Below are 15,848 nucleotides of genomic sequence, written 5' to 3'. Positions count from 1 at the left end.
CACTTGCCATGGAATACCAAAGACACTTGTATCAGACAATGGTCCATCGTTCAGCTGCTCAGATTTCAAAGCCTTTGCTAGCAAGCATGCATGATCTCAGACACAGGGCAAAATCTTTGTGCCACTCAGGAGTGGTGAAGCTGTCTGGGTTTCAGACCAGTTTACCAAAGGAACAAAAATCCAGTAGCATGTAACATGATTGTTTGTGATCAGAACATCACAATGAGAAATTAGGCAGAACAGGCATGTGCTTGTGCACCTTCAAAGTCCACAAGAGGTAGAGAAATAAATAGAGCGGCCTAATCCTTATGACGAGGACCACTTACCTGAGATGGACACACCTGCTCAAGAATCTCCATCTGCTCCAACACTTCCAGGAACCTCTACCAGATTGGGTAATTTATCTGTCCCACCACAGAGATATACTCCGTAGACTAATGCCTTACAGCAAGCGACTAAAGAGGGAGAATAATCCTTTCACTTTGCCAGAGTGTTCAGATACTTGACCCAGCCCTCCATTACACCCAGTGATTTTTTTAAAAATGAGTTCTAATGTTGAAAACATTTCACAAAATTAGACTGTTGTTAAAAGTAAAAGGATTTGGTGAAAAAAGGGAGGAAAACAAAAAGAGAGAGACATTAAAAACAAAGAGAAAGACAATTATAATGTTGGCAATTCTTTTTTATGTTGATGTAAGGAGCATAAGTTATGTGGTATGGATAAAGTGAGCTGAATTACTCAATTTTATTGACTATAATTTTAATGCCGTTCCATAGACAAAAACACAGAACATAGACCATAGAAATCTAGAACACATTACAGGACCTTTGGCCCACATGTTGTGCCGACCATGTAACCTACTCTAGAAACTGCCTAAAATTTCCCTAACACATAGTCCTCTATTTCTCTAAGCTCTATGTATCTATCTAAGAGTCTCTTAAAAGACCCTATGGTATTCTCCTCTATCACCATCACTGACAATGCATTCCACGCACCCACCATTCTATGTATGAAAAACTTACCTCTGACATCCCACTTGTACCTACTTCCAAGCACCTTTAAACTATGCCCCTCATCTTCGCCATTTCAGGCCTGGGAAAAAGCCTTTGGCTATCCATACGATCAATGCCTCTCATCATCTTATACACCACTCATCTTCCATTGCTCCAAGGAGAAAAGGCCACGTTCACTCAATCTATTCTCATAAGACATGCTTTCCAATCCAGGCAACATCCTTTTAAATCTCCTCTGCACTCTGTCTCTGGTATCCACATCCTTCCTGTAGTGAAGTGACCAGAACTGAACACAATACTCCAAGTGGCATCTAACTAAGGTCTTATATAGCTGTAACATTACCTCACGGCTCTTGAACTCAATCTCATGGTTGATGAAGGCAAACACATCATCCGTCTTCTTAACAAATCTGTCAATCTGCGCAGCAGCTTTGGGTGTCCTATGGGCATGGACCCCAAGATCTCTCTTTTCCTCTGCATTGCCAAGAATCTTATGGTTATTGTTATATTCTGTCTTCAAATTTGACCTACCAAAATGAACTACGTCACACTTTTCTGGGTTGAACTCCATCTGCCACTTCTCAGCCCATTTCTGCATCCTATCCATGTCCCGCTGTAATCTCTAACAACCCTCCAGACTATCCACAACACCTCCAACTTTTTTGTCATCAGCAAATTTACCAACAAACCCTTTTACTTCTTTATCCAGGTCATTTATAAAAATCACAAAGAGGAGGGGGTTCCAGAACAGATCCCTGTGGAACACCACTGGTCACTGACCTCCAGCAGAATACAAACCATCTAAACTACCACCATTTGCCTTCTGTGGGCAAGCCAATTCTGGATCCAAAAAGCAAGGTCTCCTTGGATCCCATGCCACCTTACTTTCTGAATGAGCCTTGCATAGAGTACCTTATCAACAATTGCCTTACTGAAATCCATATACACCACATCCACCGCTCTATCTTCAATATGTTTTGTTAGATCCTCAAAGAATTCAATCAGGCTCGTAAGCCACAACCTGCTCTTGACAGAGCCATGCTGGCTATCCCTAATCAGAATATGTCTCTGCAAATGTTCATAATTCCTGCCTCTCATGATCTTCTCCAACAACTTCCGAATGTTAAAAGGCCTGAAAAGATTAGATATGGCAAATTTATTTCCCATGGTAGAGGAGTCAAGGACAAGAGGGCACGACTTCAGGATTGAAGAATGTCCATTTAGAACAGAGATGTGGAGAAATTACTTTAGTCAGAGGGTGGTAAATCTGTGGAGGCCAAGTCATTGGGTGTATTTAAGGCAGAGATAGATAGGTTCTTGATTAGCCAGGGCATCTAATGGTATGGAGAGAAGGCAGGGAATTGGAGATGACTGGAAGAATAGGATCAGCCTATGATTGAATGGCGGAACAGACTCAATGGGCCAAATGGCATACTTCTGCTTCTATATTTTATGATCTTATGGTGTTAACTTGCCCACCACTGAAGTAAGACTCACTGGTCTACAAATGCCTGGGTTTTCTGTACTCTCTTTCTCGAATAAGGGAATAACATTTGCAATCCTCTAATCCTCTGGTACTTCTCCTATCCTTATAGGTAATGCAAAGATCATTGGCAGAGGCTCAGTAATCTCCTTCCTTGATTCCCACAGTAGCCTGGGGTATATCTCATTTGGACCCGCCGACTTATCTAACTATTGCTTTTCAAAGGCTCTAGGACTTTAGAAGTACAATTTTTTTTTCAGAAAAGGGAGATGTGGTATTTAGTAGATAATTTCTATGCCACTTAATTAGCCACTCCCAGACAGGAGGAGTTCACACTGTACAAGCATAGTTATCAATAAAGTTCAGTTGAATATCTTGCATGCTGGCATCCTGGTGTGCTCTGCACTATCCCTCAATATCGAACTTATCACCTACCCTGGAACAATTTTTTAATACTAAGGCTTTTCACTTAGATCATGGTGGAAAATAGATCCCAGCATAAAATAGTGATATTTATGTTCATCAGAAAATAATTATCAAATGATGTTTGCATCAAGGGCTCTCATCAGAGACAATGTTGGATCAGAATGTTATACCTGGAAAAGGAAAACATTGGTTTATGCTAATCAGCCTTCTCAGTCAAGGTATGTCTGTCTTTCAAAGTGTTTGGAAGGAAGATCAGAATATGTTGGTAAATAATTGAATGTGACACGTAACAGTGCAGAGATAAAGCCACGTATTTTAATTTATGATGCAATCTTACTTGGAGATATATGGAATGTCTGGTTCTTACTGAATTCAAGCAGTTATCACTTGCCAACGATTACAATATACTTGAGTTTCTAAAATCAATGAATGATTAGTTTCCTCCATTACCCTCCCGCACCAAAGATTTTGGAATACTGCTCAGTATTACAAATAACTCTTCACCCTCAGAGTCCAGGCAGTGAATGTTGTTAGGTTATTTTAATTATAGAGGGGAACACAACAGAATGTAATTTAATTTTTACCTGATGTCAACAAATATGCATGCTGCACAGAGATTGCTAGGTAATAACTGGTGAAATAGTTCTGGAATACTTCCCTTCTCCCAAAAGGTAAACAAAATGCCAACTCTAGGTTCAAAATACAGCAATCAGTTTTGGTTTCCAACAAATTTAGGAGAGTAAGCAAACATGTTTTAATGTGCCATCAGTGCTAACACAACAAGAACTACATTTTATCTCCACTGCAATCAGGGAATCTGCAACCACTGTGTTTCTTAATTATTATATGATATGAAATAGCTTAGGCAACTCACAAAGGCCTAGAAATTGAGCAATCGATTTTTCTGAGTTGAAACAGCATTTGTGAAAAATTGCATGAAGAGCAAAGATTTTCCACATGAGAGTCAGGGATCAGCTCATAATGCCACGCTGAAACTGATATTGTTGACTTCAGAGGGATATCTGATTGCAAAATTTTCACAGTTGTTGCAATATGATCTATGTTCACTGTTTTTAAAGGGATCTGCTGCATTAGAAGCAACACTTGCAACAATGAGGCATGCTGCCAGTGAGTGGATGGATGCTCCAAGGATTGAGAGGGTGTTGGGAGAAGGCTTCCAAGGAATCAGAGAAACGTGAACAGGTTGTTGAAGAACAGTGCCCACAGAAGGAACATTGTTTGCTCATCCATGTATACTGAGATGGTGGTGGGATGGGGGTAGTGCAGGAAACAGCTACAGAGACAACCAGACAAACCCTGGGAAGAAGCTGTCAGGGAGGTCTCTATAAGGACAGGAGAGCTGTCTGGAAGTTTCAGAATTCAGGAAGTCTGAGAAGCAGGCAAGAGATTTTGGCCATCCTATTTAATTTATTCCTGTGGGATGATGTCTCTTCTTGAGAATTATGTTCTCTGATATATCATTGAGCAGCAAACTGTGAGGTGTGTTAGATATTAGCATCAGCATCTTGGGATGATCCTGTTGCAAAGAACTGGAGATTACCTTTCTGGGCCCAAATCAAATCAGGAGCAAGAGAGGAAGTGACTCATAGGTTAGTGGGTGAGATTTAAAAAGGAGTGGTCATGGGCTTTTGGTGTTTTCCAGTGGCCCAATCAAATTGCAAAAGAAAAGGCAGGGACAAATGGAGTGGCTATTCTTGGAGTGGACCAGTATTAGTGGGGAGACTTTGGCAAGAACAGGCTTGGGCGAGATAAGTTTCTTCTTCTTTATTTTTCATCTGTTCATACATAGTTAGAACAGTGAGGATGGCTCCAGGGGCTGTGTGAGATGTGGGAATTCGGGGAGACTTGCAGCCTCCTGGATACCCACATCTGCAGCTCCTCAGAGGACGTGTTAAGGAACTGTAGATGCAGCTCGATGACCTTCGGCTCATATGGGAAACTGAGGAGGTGATAGATAGGAGCTACAGGGAGGTAGTCACCCCTGAGTTGCAAGAGGCAGGGTGAACTACAGGAAAGGCCAGTACAGGGTACTCCTGTGGCTGTTTCCCTCAATAATAAGTATACCACTTTGGATACTGTTTGGGGGGCAAACTATCGGGGAGAACTGCAGTGACTGGGTCTCTGAGTCTGATGCTGTGGCTCAGTAAGGAAGGGGGAGAAGATGACTGCAGTAGCAATAGGGGATTCCCTAGTTAGAGGAGCAGACATGAGACTCTGTGGATGTGATAGGGACACCTGGATGATACGTTGCCTCTCAGATGCCAGGGTCAGGGACATCTCAGATCGGGTCCAGGGCATTCTAATGGGGAAGGGTAAGCAGCCTTTGAGGAAATAACAAGCAGTATAGACAAAGAAGAATCAATAGATATTGTGTACTTAGATTTTCAGAAGGCCTTTAACAAGGTGTCACACTTGAGGCTGCTTAGCGAGATAAGAACCCATGGTATTACATGAAAGATAGTAGAATGGATAGAGCATTGGCTGATAGGCAGGATGCATAGAGTGGGAATAAAGGATCCTTTTCTGATTGGCTGTCAGTGACTAATGGTTTTCTACAGTGGTCAGTATTCAGACCATTTCTCTTTACGTTATACGTCAATGATTTGGATGATGGAATTCATGGCCTCTTGGTCAAGTTTGCAGAAAATATGAAGATAGTTGAAGAGGCAGGTAGTGTTGAGAAGGCAGAGAAGCTGCAGAAGGTCTTAGGCAGATTAGGAAATGTGCAAAGAAGTGGCAGATGAAATACAGTGTTAGGAAGTATACGGTCATGCAGGGAATAAAAGCGTAGATGTTTTCCATACGGGGAGAAAACTCAAAAATATGAGGTGCAAAGAGTTTTGGGACTCCTTTGCAGGATTCCATAAAGGTCAATTTTATAGGTTGAAATGGTGCTGAGGAATGCAATGCAACATTATCATTTGTTTCAAGAGGACCAGAATATAAAAATAAGGACGTAATGCTGAGGCTTTACAAGGCACTGGTGAGGCCTTACTTGGAGAATTGTGAACAATTTTGGGTTTCTTATCCAAGAAAGGATGTGCTGACATTGGAGAGGGTTCAGAAGAGGTTCACAAGAATGAGTCCAGGAATGAAAGAGTTATCATATGAGAAGCATTTGATGGCTCTGGACATGTACTCGCTGGAACTTAGAAGGAAGAGGGGGTGTCTCATTGAAACATATTAAATGCTGAAAGGCCTCGATAGAGGATGTTTCCTACTGTGGGGAAGCCTAGAAGCAGAGGGAACAACCTCAGAATAGAGAGATGTCCATTTAGAATGGAGGTAAAGAGTAATTTTTTTCAGCCAGAATGTGGTAAATCTGTGGAATTTATTGCCACGTAATTAGGTGTTTTTGGGTGGAGATTGTCATTGTCTTGATAAGTCAAGACATAAAAAGTTACAGGGAGAAGGCAGGAGAATGAGGGGAATGGATCAGCCATGATGAAATGGTGAAGCAGACTTGATGGGCCGAATGCCCTAATTCTTTTCACTTGTGTCTTATTGTCTAATGGACCTTCATCCGGTCCTCTCTGGGGATAGTAGCTGTAGCACATTGAATGCTAGTCTAGGCTGTCACAGGTATCAGTGATTACAAAGAATGCAGTTTGAATGCTATGTCTTCAAAGCACCATGATCTCAGTGAATACAAGATCAATAAAGCATCGTTGTTCTGAGCAATTGGAAATGTCATTTTTTGAAGCAGAGAGGTCAGAAATCTCCATAGATGCATTGTACTAATATTATATGAGGGGAGATTTATTCCGGAAAAAATTGCCAAGGGGTACTAAAGCCCTGTTAAAAAATGAGGGAATGAATTTTGTAATGGGCAGAGTTGTTTAACTTGAGTTAACTTGCTTTCCAAAAGCTCAATACTATTTTCTTTTAAGACTTGTGAACAATCTTCTCAATACTGTTTTCTTTAAGACTTGTGAACAATCTTCTAGCCAAAAACATTTTGTTCCAGGTTGGCTCACCTTCCTCACAACTTTCTCCACGATAGCCAGGAATACAGATGCATATCCCTGCGACACATGTGCCATGACCATGGCAGCTTGGATCAATGCACTGATCCCCTGGCACATCACATTCTGGCCCCTTCCATTCATTGTGGCATAAGCAGTGACCTTTCTCATACTGACCATTCGCACTACACAGGACAGGGCAGGAGTCTGCAAAAGAGAAAAATATTAAACCTACACATACTAAGACCTTTTAAACTCATTCTCAATGCTTTATGAATAGTTTGAATGTTAATAGAATTGCAAATTGCATTAATCAGGTAAATATAACATTACATTAGGAGATGACCATGAATGGACACAATTTCCTTTGTGTTCTGATTAGAAGGTTAGAATATAAGACCATAAAACTTTGGAGTAGAATTAGGCTCTTTGGCCCATTGGGTCTGCTCCGCCATTCAATCATGTCTAATTTATTTTCTCTTTCAACACCATTTCCCCACAACATTTGATGCATTACGACCGGCTGTATCATCGTCTTTAGCTTTTCCTTCTCAAACTGCAGGATGAATTCTATCAGATAATGAGCACTGCCTCCTAAGGGTTCCTTTTCTGTAAGCTCCCTAATCAAATCTGGTTCTTACACAACACCCAGTCCAGATTTACCTTTCCCATAGTGGGGTCAACCACAAGCTACTCTAAAAAGCCGTCTTGTGGGCATTCTACAAACCTGACGTATTGGGAACAGTTTTTGGGCCCTTTATCTAAGAAAGGATGTGCTGACATTGGAGAGGGTTCAAAGGAGGTTCACTAAAATGATTCCGGGATGAAAGGCTTATCATATGAGGAACATCTGATGGCTCTGGGTCTTCACCCGCTAGAATTTAGAGGACTGAGGTGGGATCTCTTTGAAATCTACTGAATGTTGAAAGGCATAGATAGAGTGGATGTGAAGAGGATGTTTCCTATAATGGAGGAGTCTAGGCCCAGAGGGTACAATGTCAGAATAGAGGGACGTCCATTCTGAACAGAGATGAGGAGGGATTTTTTTTTTAGGTGGTGAATCTGTGGAATTTGTTGTCACAGGCCGCTGCGGAGGCCAGGTCATTGAGTGTATTTAAGGCAAAGGTGGATAGATTCCTGATAAGTCAGGGCATGAAAGGTTAAAGGGAGAAGGCAGGAAAACGGGGTTGAGAGGGAAACTGATCATCCACGATCAAATGGTGGAGCAGACTCAATGGTATAATTCTGCTCCGATGTCTTATGGTGTAATAGGAAACATCCTGTCTGTGTCCATTCTACCTAGGCCTTTCAATATTACGTATGCTTAAAAGACTGCATGCCACAGCGACTTGCCAAAGTGTTACAACAACCCTGTTATTTGGAAACTTTGAATTTGAGTGTAAGTGTGAATATTTGCTTATTTTATTTTCAAATACTTTTTCCTCATTGCTGAAGGACATGATTCCTTGCCAGTTCAGAAGAAAAGACCACCATTCAGCAACCTAATCCAAGAAACTCTCCTTCATCAATAAGGCACTGACTTCTTGAGACCAATGGTAAAACTACGAATGAGATCAAATAACAGCTGGACCTGAGATCATACTTCATCTGTGTGGCTTAGCTTCTCACTGTATGAACTAACTGACTCAGGAGTCTTGTTTTAATCATTTTACACCATTTGTTCATACTGCATTATGAATGAGGAAAGCTGAACACATTGCCAAACATAAGATCAGAAGAAGTAGGATTAGCTCACTTGGCCTCTATGCCCTGTCCTACATTTGACAAAACCACAGCTGATATACTACCTGAATGATATTTGCCCACCCTATCTTCATATCCTATTTTTTTCTGATATATATAAAATTCAACTGTTTTCAGTGTACGGGGTTTTTTTTGTATGTTAAATTTTAAATGGCTTCTTTGTTATGTTAAACGCTGAGAAAGTCCTTCCCGCTAGCAGTTTGTTGAATCACGTTACTGATAAGAAGATGTTATGAACCAATTGGGATAGTTGTTATGTTTTTGGTGTATTTGTAAGATATTGTATGCGCGGGGTTTTGGGGCAGAAGGCGGGAGAGAGAGACAGAGAATGGACCAGGTGCTGTGAGTTTGCTAACAGGGTCGGACCCCAAGCGGGGCACTCGGCAAGGAGGGGAGACGGAGACGGACTCATGTGAAGCGTTTGGTCGACCACCTTTGTTGGTCCCAGGCGGCCGGTCGAGGAGGTCGCAGGGTGAAGAAGAAGGGTCCTGAGCTCCAACATTTTTGTGCACGAAGAGATTGAACTTTGATAAGTGTGGCGCCTTTTATTTTCCTTTTATATTTTATTCTCTATTAATTATATAGCTCCAGTAATATCTATAAACTGTAAATCATTTAATTGTATCTGGTGCATTGTCTGTTATTTGGGCAGGGTGGGGTATATCACACAGCATCCACACAAACTAATTACCCAGTTTGGCGGGGCCGAGGGCTGTTTCCCTAGACGACAGCAAGCCGAGCGATCCTGAGGGTGGCCAGGGGGGCTACATCAGTTTATAAGTGCAATCTTGTGACTGAGCCCATATTCTTCAATTCCCTTAATATCTACATATATTTAATGAAGCCTACCTTGAATGTAGCAAAACTTGGGAGAATGACTGTAATTAACTCAAGGAAGTGAGGACTGCAATATCGACGTAAGTAAGTTCCCATGAAAAAAGACCTTTGTCACCCAATTCCCCAATCACAGAAGCTAATAACTTCCACAGATATCTCAATTCAAACCAAGGACTCAAGTGAATTTGGTACAATCGTTCTCTTCATTGAAAATGCTCTTCATGTACTGAGATGCAAGGAGGAGCAGCATAGTGAAATCTCCATTTCATCATTCGTGCTAAATATGTTCAAAGGATCATCCACCTATTCCACACATTCAATATGGATTTCATTGGAGCTAAAAATATGGAAGGCAAGTACAATTAATCACACATAATCTTGCAGAGTTTAAGTAACCAAAGGGTGTGATCTTTAACAGAAGGATTGTTAATGCAATGTATTGAAGTGTGTATTAAGAGGAAACTATAAAAGCTGCTGAATACTTCTGGTACATCTTCTATTTATGAAGTCCACAGACCAAACTTGCACAGGGTGACAATTACCTCACTCCAGCAGGCTAGCAATCACTTCAGGTTATGCTCAATAAACAGAACAAAGAGAATAGAAAAGCCACTGGTGAAGAAAATTGGTGCTAGTAACCTTCACAGTGAGCGGGAACACAGTTCCTCTCACAGAGAAGATGTTTAAATCTCCTACTACCTTTTGCACTAACTTCCCTGTTAAACTTAAACTTGCTTAAAACAATATTCCTTTTGACATAAGATTATAGTTCTGTAGATTTTCTTTCCTATTCTTTCTCCTGAGATACTTGTTTACTTTGTATTAAACATAATCTGATCTGCGAGAGTCAATACAGGAACCACAACTCAGACTGTTGGGGATATTTTCCTTTAACATATGTATTCCTTTACAACCAGCTTTGAGCTGAGTGAAAGAATATAATAAGCAGACTGGCACCGGATTTAACAAATTGTCCATTTCAGATGCTTAATTAGTCTTTTATGTAGGAATTTCCAAACCTCTGCCAAAAATTAATCACTCTGTCCCAACAGATGAATGATTTGAAGGGATTGTTGGTCTTGTTTTTGGGTATGAGTAGGAATCAGTTTCATTTGTACCAGTTTATACTTTTGGCTCCTTGTAGTATGATCCACCATGTTCAGAACCCCTTGGTAACTTGTATGTGAATGCAGCCAATTTAAGAACTATTGCCTCAGTATTACTTTTCCTGGATGGCAGCAATGCTGGCAAAGTAACTTTTATTGCCGACTCTCACTGCCCTGGCAGATAATTCCCTAATGCCTCTTCAACGTGTTCTAGTTGCTGTGCAGTTTGATAAATAACAACTGTATAGTACAATACATTCACGTTTACTCTGAGCTTGTCACAATTGGTTTTACCTCTTGCACAGTCAGGCCCAACAAATCCTGGAAAACATTGACAGCGGCCAGAGATGCATTCTCCATTCCCATTACAATTGGTGGTACATTCATCCATTGATTCTAAAGGCAATGAAAATAAATGTTCCATGGTTACTTGAGGGTACAAATCCACTTCCATTTTCAATTAGAAAGGAGGAATAAAAAGTGCCTAATCAGCCAAAATTAAATTTACCTCATTCTGGTGTGTATAAAAAGAAACTACTGAGTGAATTCAATAAATCAAGCAGCATCTGCAGGGGCAAGGAATTCTCAATGTTTCAGGTCGAGATCTTTCATGCACTGTCTAACTGTGGCATGCACCTGACTTATGATGCGCATTCATCAAGACTGGGCTGAGCAACGTGAATCTTCATAATGATTTTTCCTCGACACTTCAGTCAAGGGCTATTCATAGACGATATTTTGAATATGATATTTCCACTTCTGGTGTTGCACCAATTTTATTTCCCCCAAAGAAAATCTACTTTCTAATCATTTCTCAGTCTTATTTTTTTTCCTTTCCTATTCCCCATTTCTTTGTAGAATCAAGACAGTAAAGTTAATTAACTAGAGAATGGATTGGTACAGCAGTGCAATAAAATATTTGCAATTCCAAAACAACATAAAACAGGGGGTATAGATCCACTTGTTAATGAAGACCTAGGGCATCTTGAGAGAGAATCTAATGATCTGCAGAGTAAGGTCGAAGCAATTTAGGTTCAAAGTTCAAAGTTACCATTATACTATCACACAGTATGACAACACTATACCACCTTGAGTTTATTTTTTGCAGGAATTTATCGAAAAATAAAGAAATACAACAGGGTTTGTGAAAAAAATACATACATTTATGAAAAAAGCATACATAAACAAAGATTAGCAAACAGCCAATGTGCAAAGGAAGACAAATGATGCAAATAAGAAACACAATAATGCGAACATGAGTTGTAAAGAGTCCTTGAAAGTGAAAGTGTAGGTTGTAGAATCATTTCAGAGTTGTGAGTGAAGTTATACACTCCAGGTCACCTCTCAATTTTGAGGCTGTGCCCTCTAGTTCTGGATACCCCCACCAGAGGAAACATGCTCCCCACATCCACCTTATCGAGTCCTTTCAACATTCAGTAAGTTTCAATGAGATCTCTACGCGTTCTTCTAAATTCCAGTATGTACAGGTCCAAAACTGCCAAACACTCCTCATATGTTAACTCCTTCAATCCCAGAATCATCCTCGAGAACCTCCTCTGGATTTTTTTCAATGACAATACGTCCTTTCTGAGATAAGGGGCCCAAAGCTGTTCACAATACTCCAAGTGCAGCCTGACTAGTGTCTTACCAAGCTTCAACATTATCTCCTTTTTATATTCGATTCTGCTTGAAATAAATGCTAACATTGCATTTGCCTTCTTTACCACAGACTCAACCTGTGAATTAATCTTCTGGGAGCCTTTCACAAGGACTCTAAGTCGCTTCGCATCTCTGATGTTTGAATTTTCTCCCCATTTAGATAATAGTCTGCACTATTGTTCCTTTTACCAAAATGCAGTATCGTACATTTCCCTACATTGTATTTCATCTGCCACTTTTTTTGCCATTCTTTCTAATTGCCTAAGTCCTGTTGCAATCACATTGCTTCCTCAGCACTACCTACCCCTCCACCTTTTGCCGTGTCATCCTCAAATTTTGCTATAAAGCCATCAATTCCACTATCTAAATCATTGATAAACGATGTGAAAAGTAGTGGTCCCAATATTGACCCTTGTGAACACCACTAGTGACTGACCAGCCAACCAGAAAAGGGCCCCGTTATTCCCACTTGCTGCCTCCTGCCCGTCAGCCATTCCTCTATCCATGCCAGTATATTTCCTGTAACGCCATAGGATTTTATCTTCTTAAACAGCCTCATGTGAGGCAGATCCTCTGACGTGTTAGCAGCAAGGAATTTAAAGCATCTCCACGTCCGATCCCCAAGTGTGGACTGACTCATAGACCTCAACCTCCCTCCTGTATGCTGATTTTTCACCACCTTTTGATTCGGCCAAAAACAGTGATGTTCACAGCAAACTTAAATAAGGAATTTGAACTATAAGTAGCCTCACAATAATAGGCAATAAAGAGAGCAAAGCTGGAGGCTAAGCACACAGCCCTGTAATGCACTTGTGCTGATGATGAGTGTGGAGGAGATGCTGTTGTTGTTGCCAATCTATATTAACTAAGGTCTGTCAATGAGGAAATCAAGGATCCAGTTGCACAGGGAGGTATCGAGGTCCATGGCTTTTAGCTTATTGATGAATTTTGAGGGGGCAGGAGTGTTGAATGCTGCACTGTAGTGAATGAAGAGTATCCTGATGTATGCATCTTCATTGTTCAGGTGTTCCAGAGCTGAACGGCATCTGTTGTTGAACTGTCATGGTGGGAGGCAAATTGGAGCAGATTCACTCCTCATATGCTTTATGACCAATTTGTGAAGCATTTCATGCCAGTGGATGTAAGTGCTACTGGATGATAGCTGCTGAGACAGGTTATCACATTTTTCGTAGGCATTGATGTGACTGAAGCCTGATAGAAACAGGTGGTTACTTCAAAACGGGAGGCTGAAGATATCCATAAACACTCCAACCAGTTGATTAGCGCAGGTCTCCAGTACTCGGCTGTTTCTGTAAAGCAGGCCGATTTCCGTGGATTCACCCTCTCAAAGGATGCTCTCACCTAGGCCTCAGAGACTGAAATCACAGGGTTATCAGGAGATGCAGAGATTTGTGAAGGTGCCTCCATATTTTGACGTCAAAGTGAGCAATGAGTTCATCTGCGAGAGAAACCTTGCTGTAATTTATGTGGCGAGGTTTTGCTTTATAGGAGGTGATGATATTCAAACTCTGTCACAGTTGTCAAGCATCCCTTTATGATTCAAGTTTAGTCCTAAAGTGACAATTTGCATGTGAGGTGACTTTCTGAAGAACAAACCGAGACCTCTTTTACTTTCCTGGATCTCCGGTCCTGAACACCACCAATCTAGTTCTCAGCAGATTACGAATCTTTTGGTTCATCTAGGGCATCTGGGTAGGAAGACTCTGAATGATTTTGTGGTGATGAATGTCTTTATGAAGTCTGCGACAACTGTGGCGTATCAATTCACGCCCTCTGATTAGTCCTTAAACATAGCCCAGGCAGCAACTCAAAGCCATAGTCGCTCCTCTTACTCCTATGACCATCTCTTTGGTGTCCTTTTCTCAGGTGTCCTGCTCTTTAGTCTCTGCATATAAGCAAGTAGGAGGAGGACAGCTAGATAATCAGATGCCCTGAAATCTAGTCAAAGGATGGAATGGTAGGCATTCTCGATGATAGTGTAGCAGTGGCTGAGTGTGTTGGGTCTTCTCGTGTTGCAGGTGATGCCTTGATGTTAGTTGGGTAGAGGTGCAGGTCAATTAGCTATTCATCAATATTAATCATTTGTATTTATCACCAGGTTAAGCTAACAATAAACATGAACAAGTAAAATAATAATAGTGAGGAGTTTTACTTTCCAAGACTTTCTGTAGTCTTTGGTCCATTTATAGCTAAACAAGTTGAGGTAAATCTTCATACAATCATTAAATAATTGAATATTTGCACAGCATCTTATTGAAGATATTAAATAAAACCTTGTAATAAGTCTGAGCAGTAACTCTAAAGTATCTTTGGACATGTATGTAGCTAAAGTCATTCAGCACAGGATAACTCCTTCAACCAAGTTGCAGCAAATTTTACACTGGCTTACAAATATTGCAGGTAGGTTTTGGTAAATGTATTTGTACAAGTGATCCTCCTAGAAATTGTAGCATGATTGAAAAATTAATGGTTATTAATTCAATGAAGGGGCTAAGTATTCTGTTTCAATTAAGAAAGGGCACAATTGAAAAAAAACGTTTTCAAATATTGTTCCAGAAAGACAGAATAAAATAAAAGAGAAATATGCTTGCAAGCCAAATGATTCTTGAGGATAATGATGGATGTTATATTTATCTAAGAAAAGCAAGTGTTCAGTGCAAATGTGAGAACTGGAGGAGATATATTGTTGTGAGTTAGCCCATTGCTAAAAGCCTTGGTAAACCTATCAATAGTTGATTGTGCAATCTAACTCTTTTTTAGGGTCCAGAACAACAATAAAAACACAATGTGTGTTTCTATAGCATTTTTTAATGTAGCAAAATGTCCCAAGGAAGTCCATGGGAAGATGATTAAAATAGGGTATTAAGCAATAAATGGAGGAAGCTTTGAGGGGCATCTTAAAAAAAAGGAAACAGTGATGAAGGGAGCGAGAACTAGAGAGGGAATTTCAGAGCTCAGGGCCGCGGTATCTCAAAGCATAATTGCCAAATGTGAAATAATTAAAATCAACATGTTCAAGAGACAGAAATTAGAGAACATTTCTCAGTGTACTGAAGGACAGAAGGAGAACCCAGACATAAGGGCTGTACAGGGAGGGATTTAAAATCAAGTGTGAGATTTTTACTTGAATTAAGAAAGATTAATGAGCAAGCAGAGGGATAGCATCAGAGTTAGATTTGGCAGCAAAGATACAGGCAGCAATTTTTTTTTTGGAAAAATACAATGTTATAGAAGGTAGGATTTAGGAAACCAGTTTAGCAAGCTTAGGAATGAAAAAGCCTGGAGGTAACAGAAGCACCACATGGATTTCAGCAATAGGTGAACTGTGGCAGTGACTGAGAGGGGCAATATTACTACAAAGAGCTAGTAGGTGTATGAAAAATTGGAGGGAGCCAAGTAACAGATCCTTGAGGAACAAAGAGATGCCTGTGGGGGGATGGTGGACCTTTTTCTGGATGCAGTGATAGATCAGAATGCAACCAGGTGAGGGTAGTTTTATGCAATTGGATAATCTGAGACAGGCATTGAGGGGCATTGTATGGTCGACTGTAT

The 15,848-nt window shown here is 40.6% G+C and overlaps 1 protein-coding gene across 4 annotated transcripts in view; it reads right to left on the bottom strand.

Moving 5' to 3' along the window:
* The window catches only part of tenm1 (teneurin transmembrane protein 1), a 2,340,669-nt gene that overhangs the window by 266,340 nt on the left and 2,058,481 nt on the right, over positions 1-15,848 (bottom strand). For all 4 annotated transcript variants that reach the window (XM_063060938.1, XM_063060937.1, XM_063060940.1 and 1 more), the window contains 2 exons: positions 10,911-11,012; positions 6,922-7,116 (listed from right to left, as the gene is read on the bottom strand). In XM_063060938.1, the coding sequence (XP_062917008.1) occupies positions 6,922-7,116; positions 10,911-11,012 (297 nt within the window). The remainder of the gene's footprint in view (positions 1-6,921; positions 7,117-10,910; positions 11,013-15,848) is intronic.

Source organism: Mobula hypostoma, chromosome 10 (genome assembly GCF_963921235.1).
Source record: "Mobula hypostoma chromosome 10, sMobHyp1.1, whole genome shotgun sequence".
Taxonomy (NCBI): Eukaryota; Metazoa; Chordata; class Chondrichthyes; order Myliobatiformes; family Myliobatidae; genus Mobula; species Mobula hypostoma.
The sequence above is the reverse complement of the archived record's forward strand: the minus strand, read 5'-3'. Positions and strand labels throughout refer to the sequence as shown.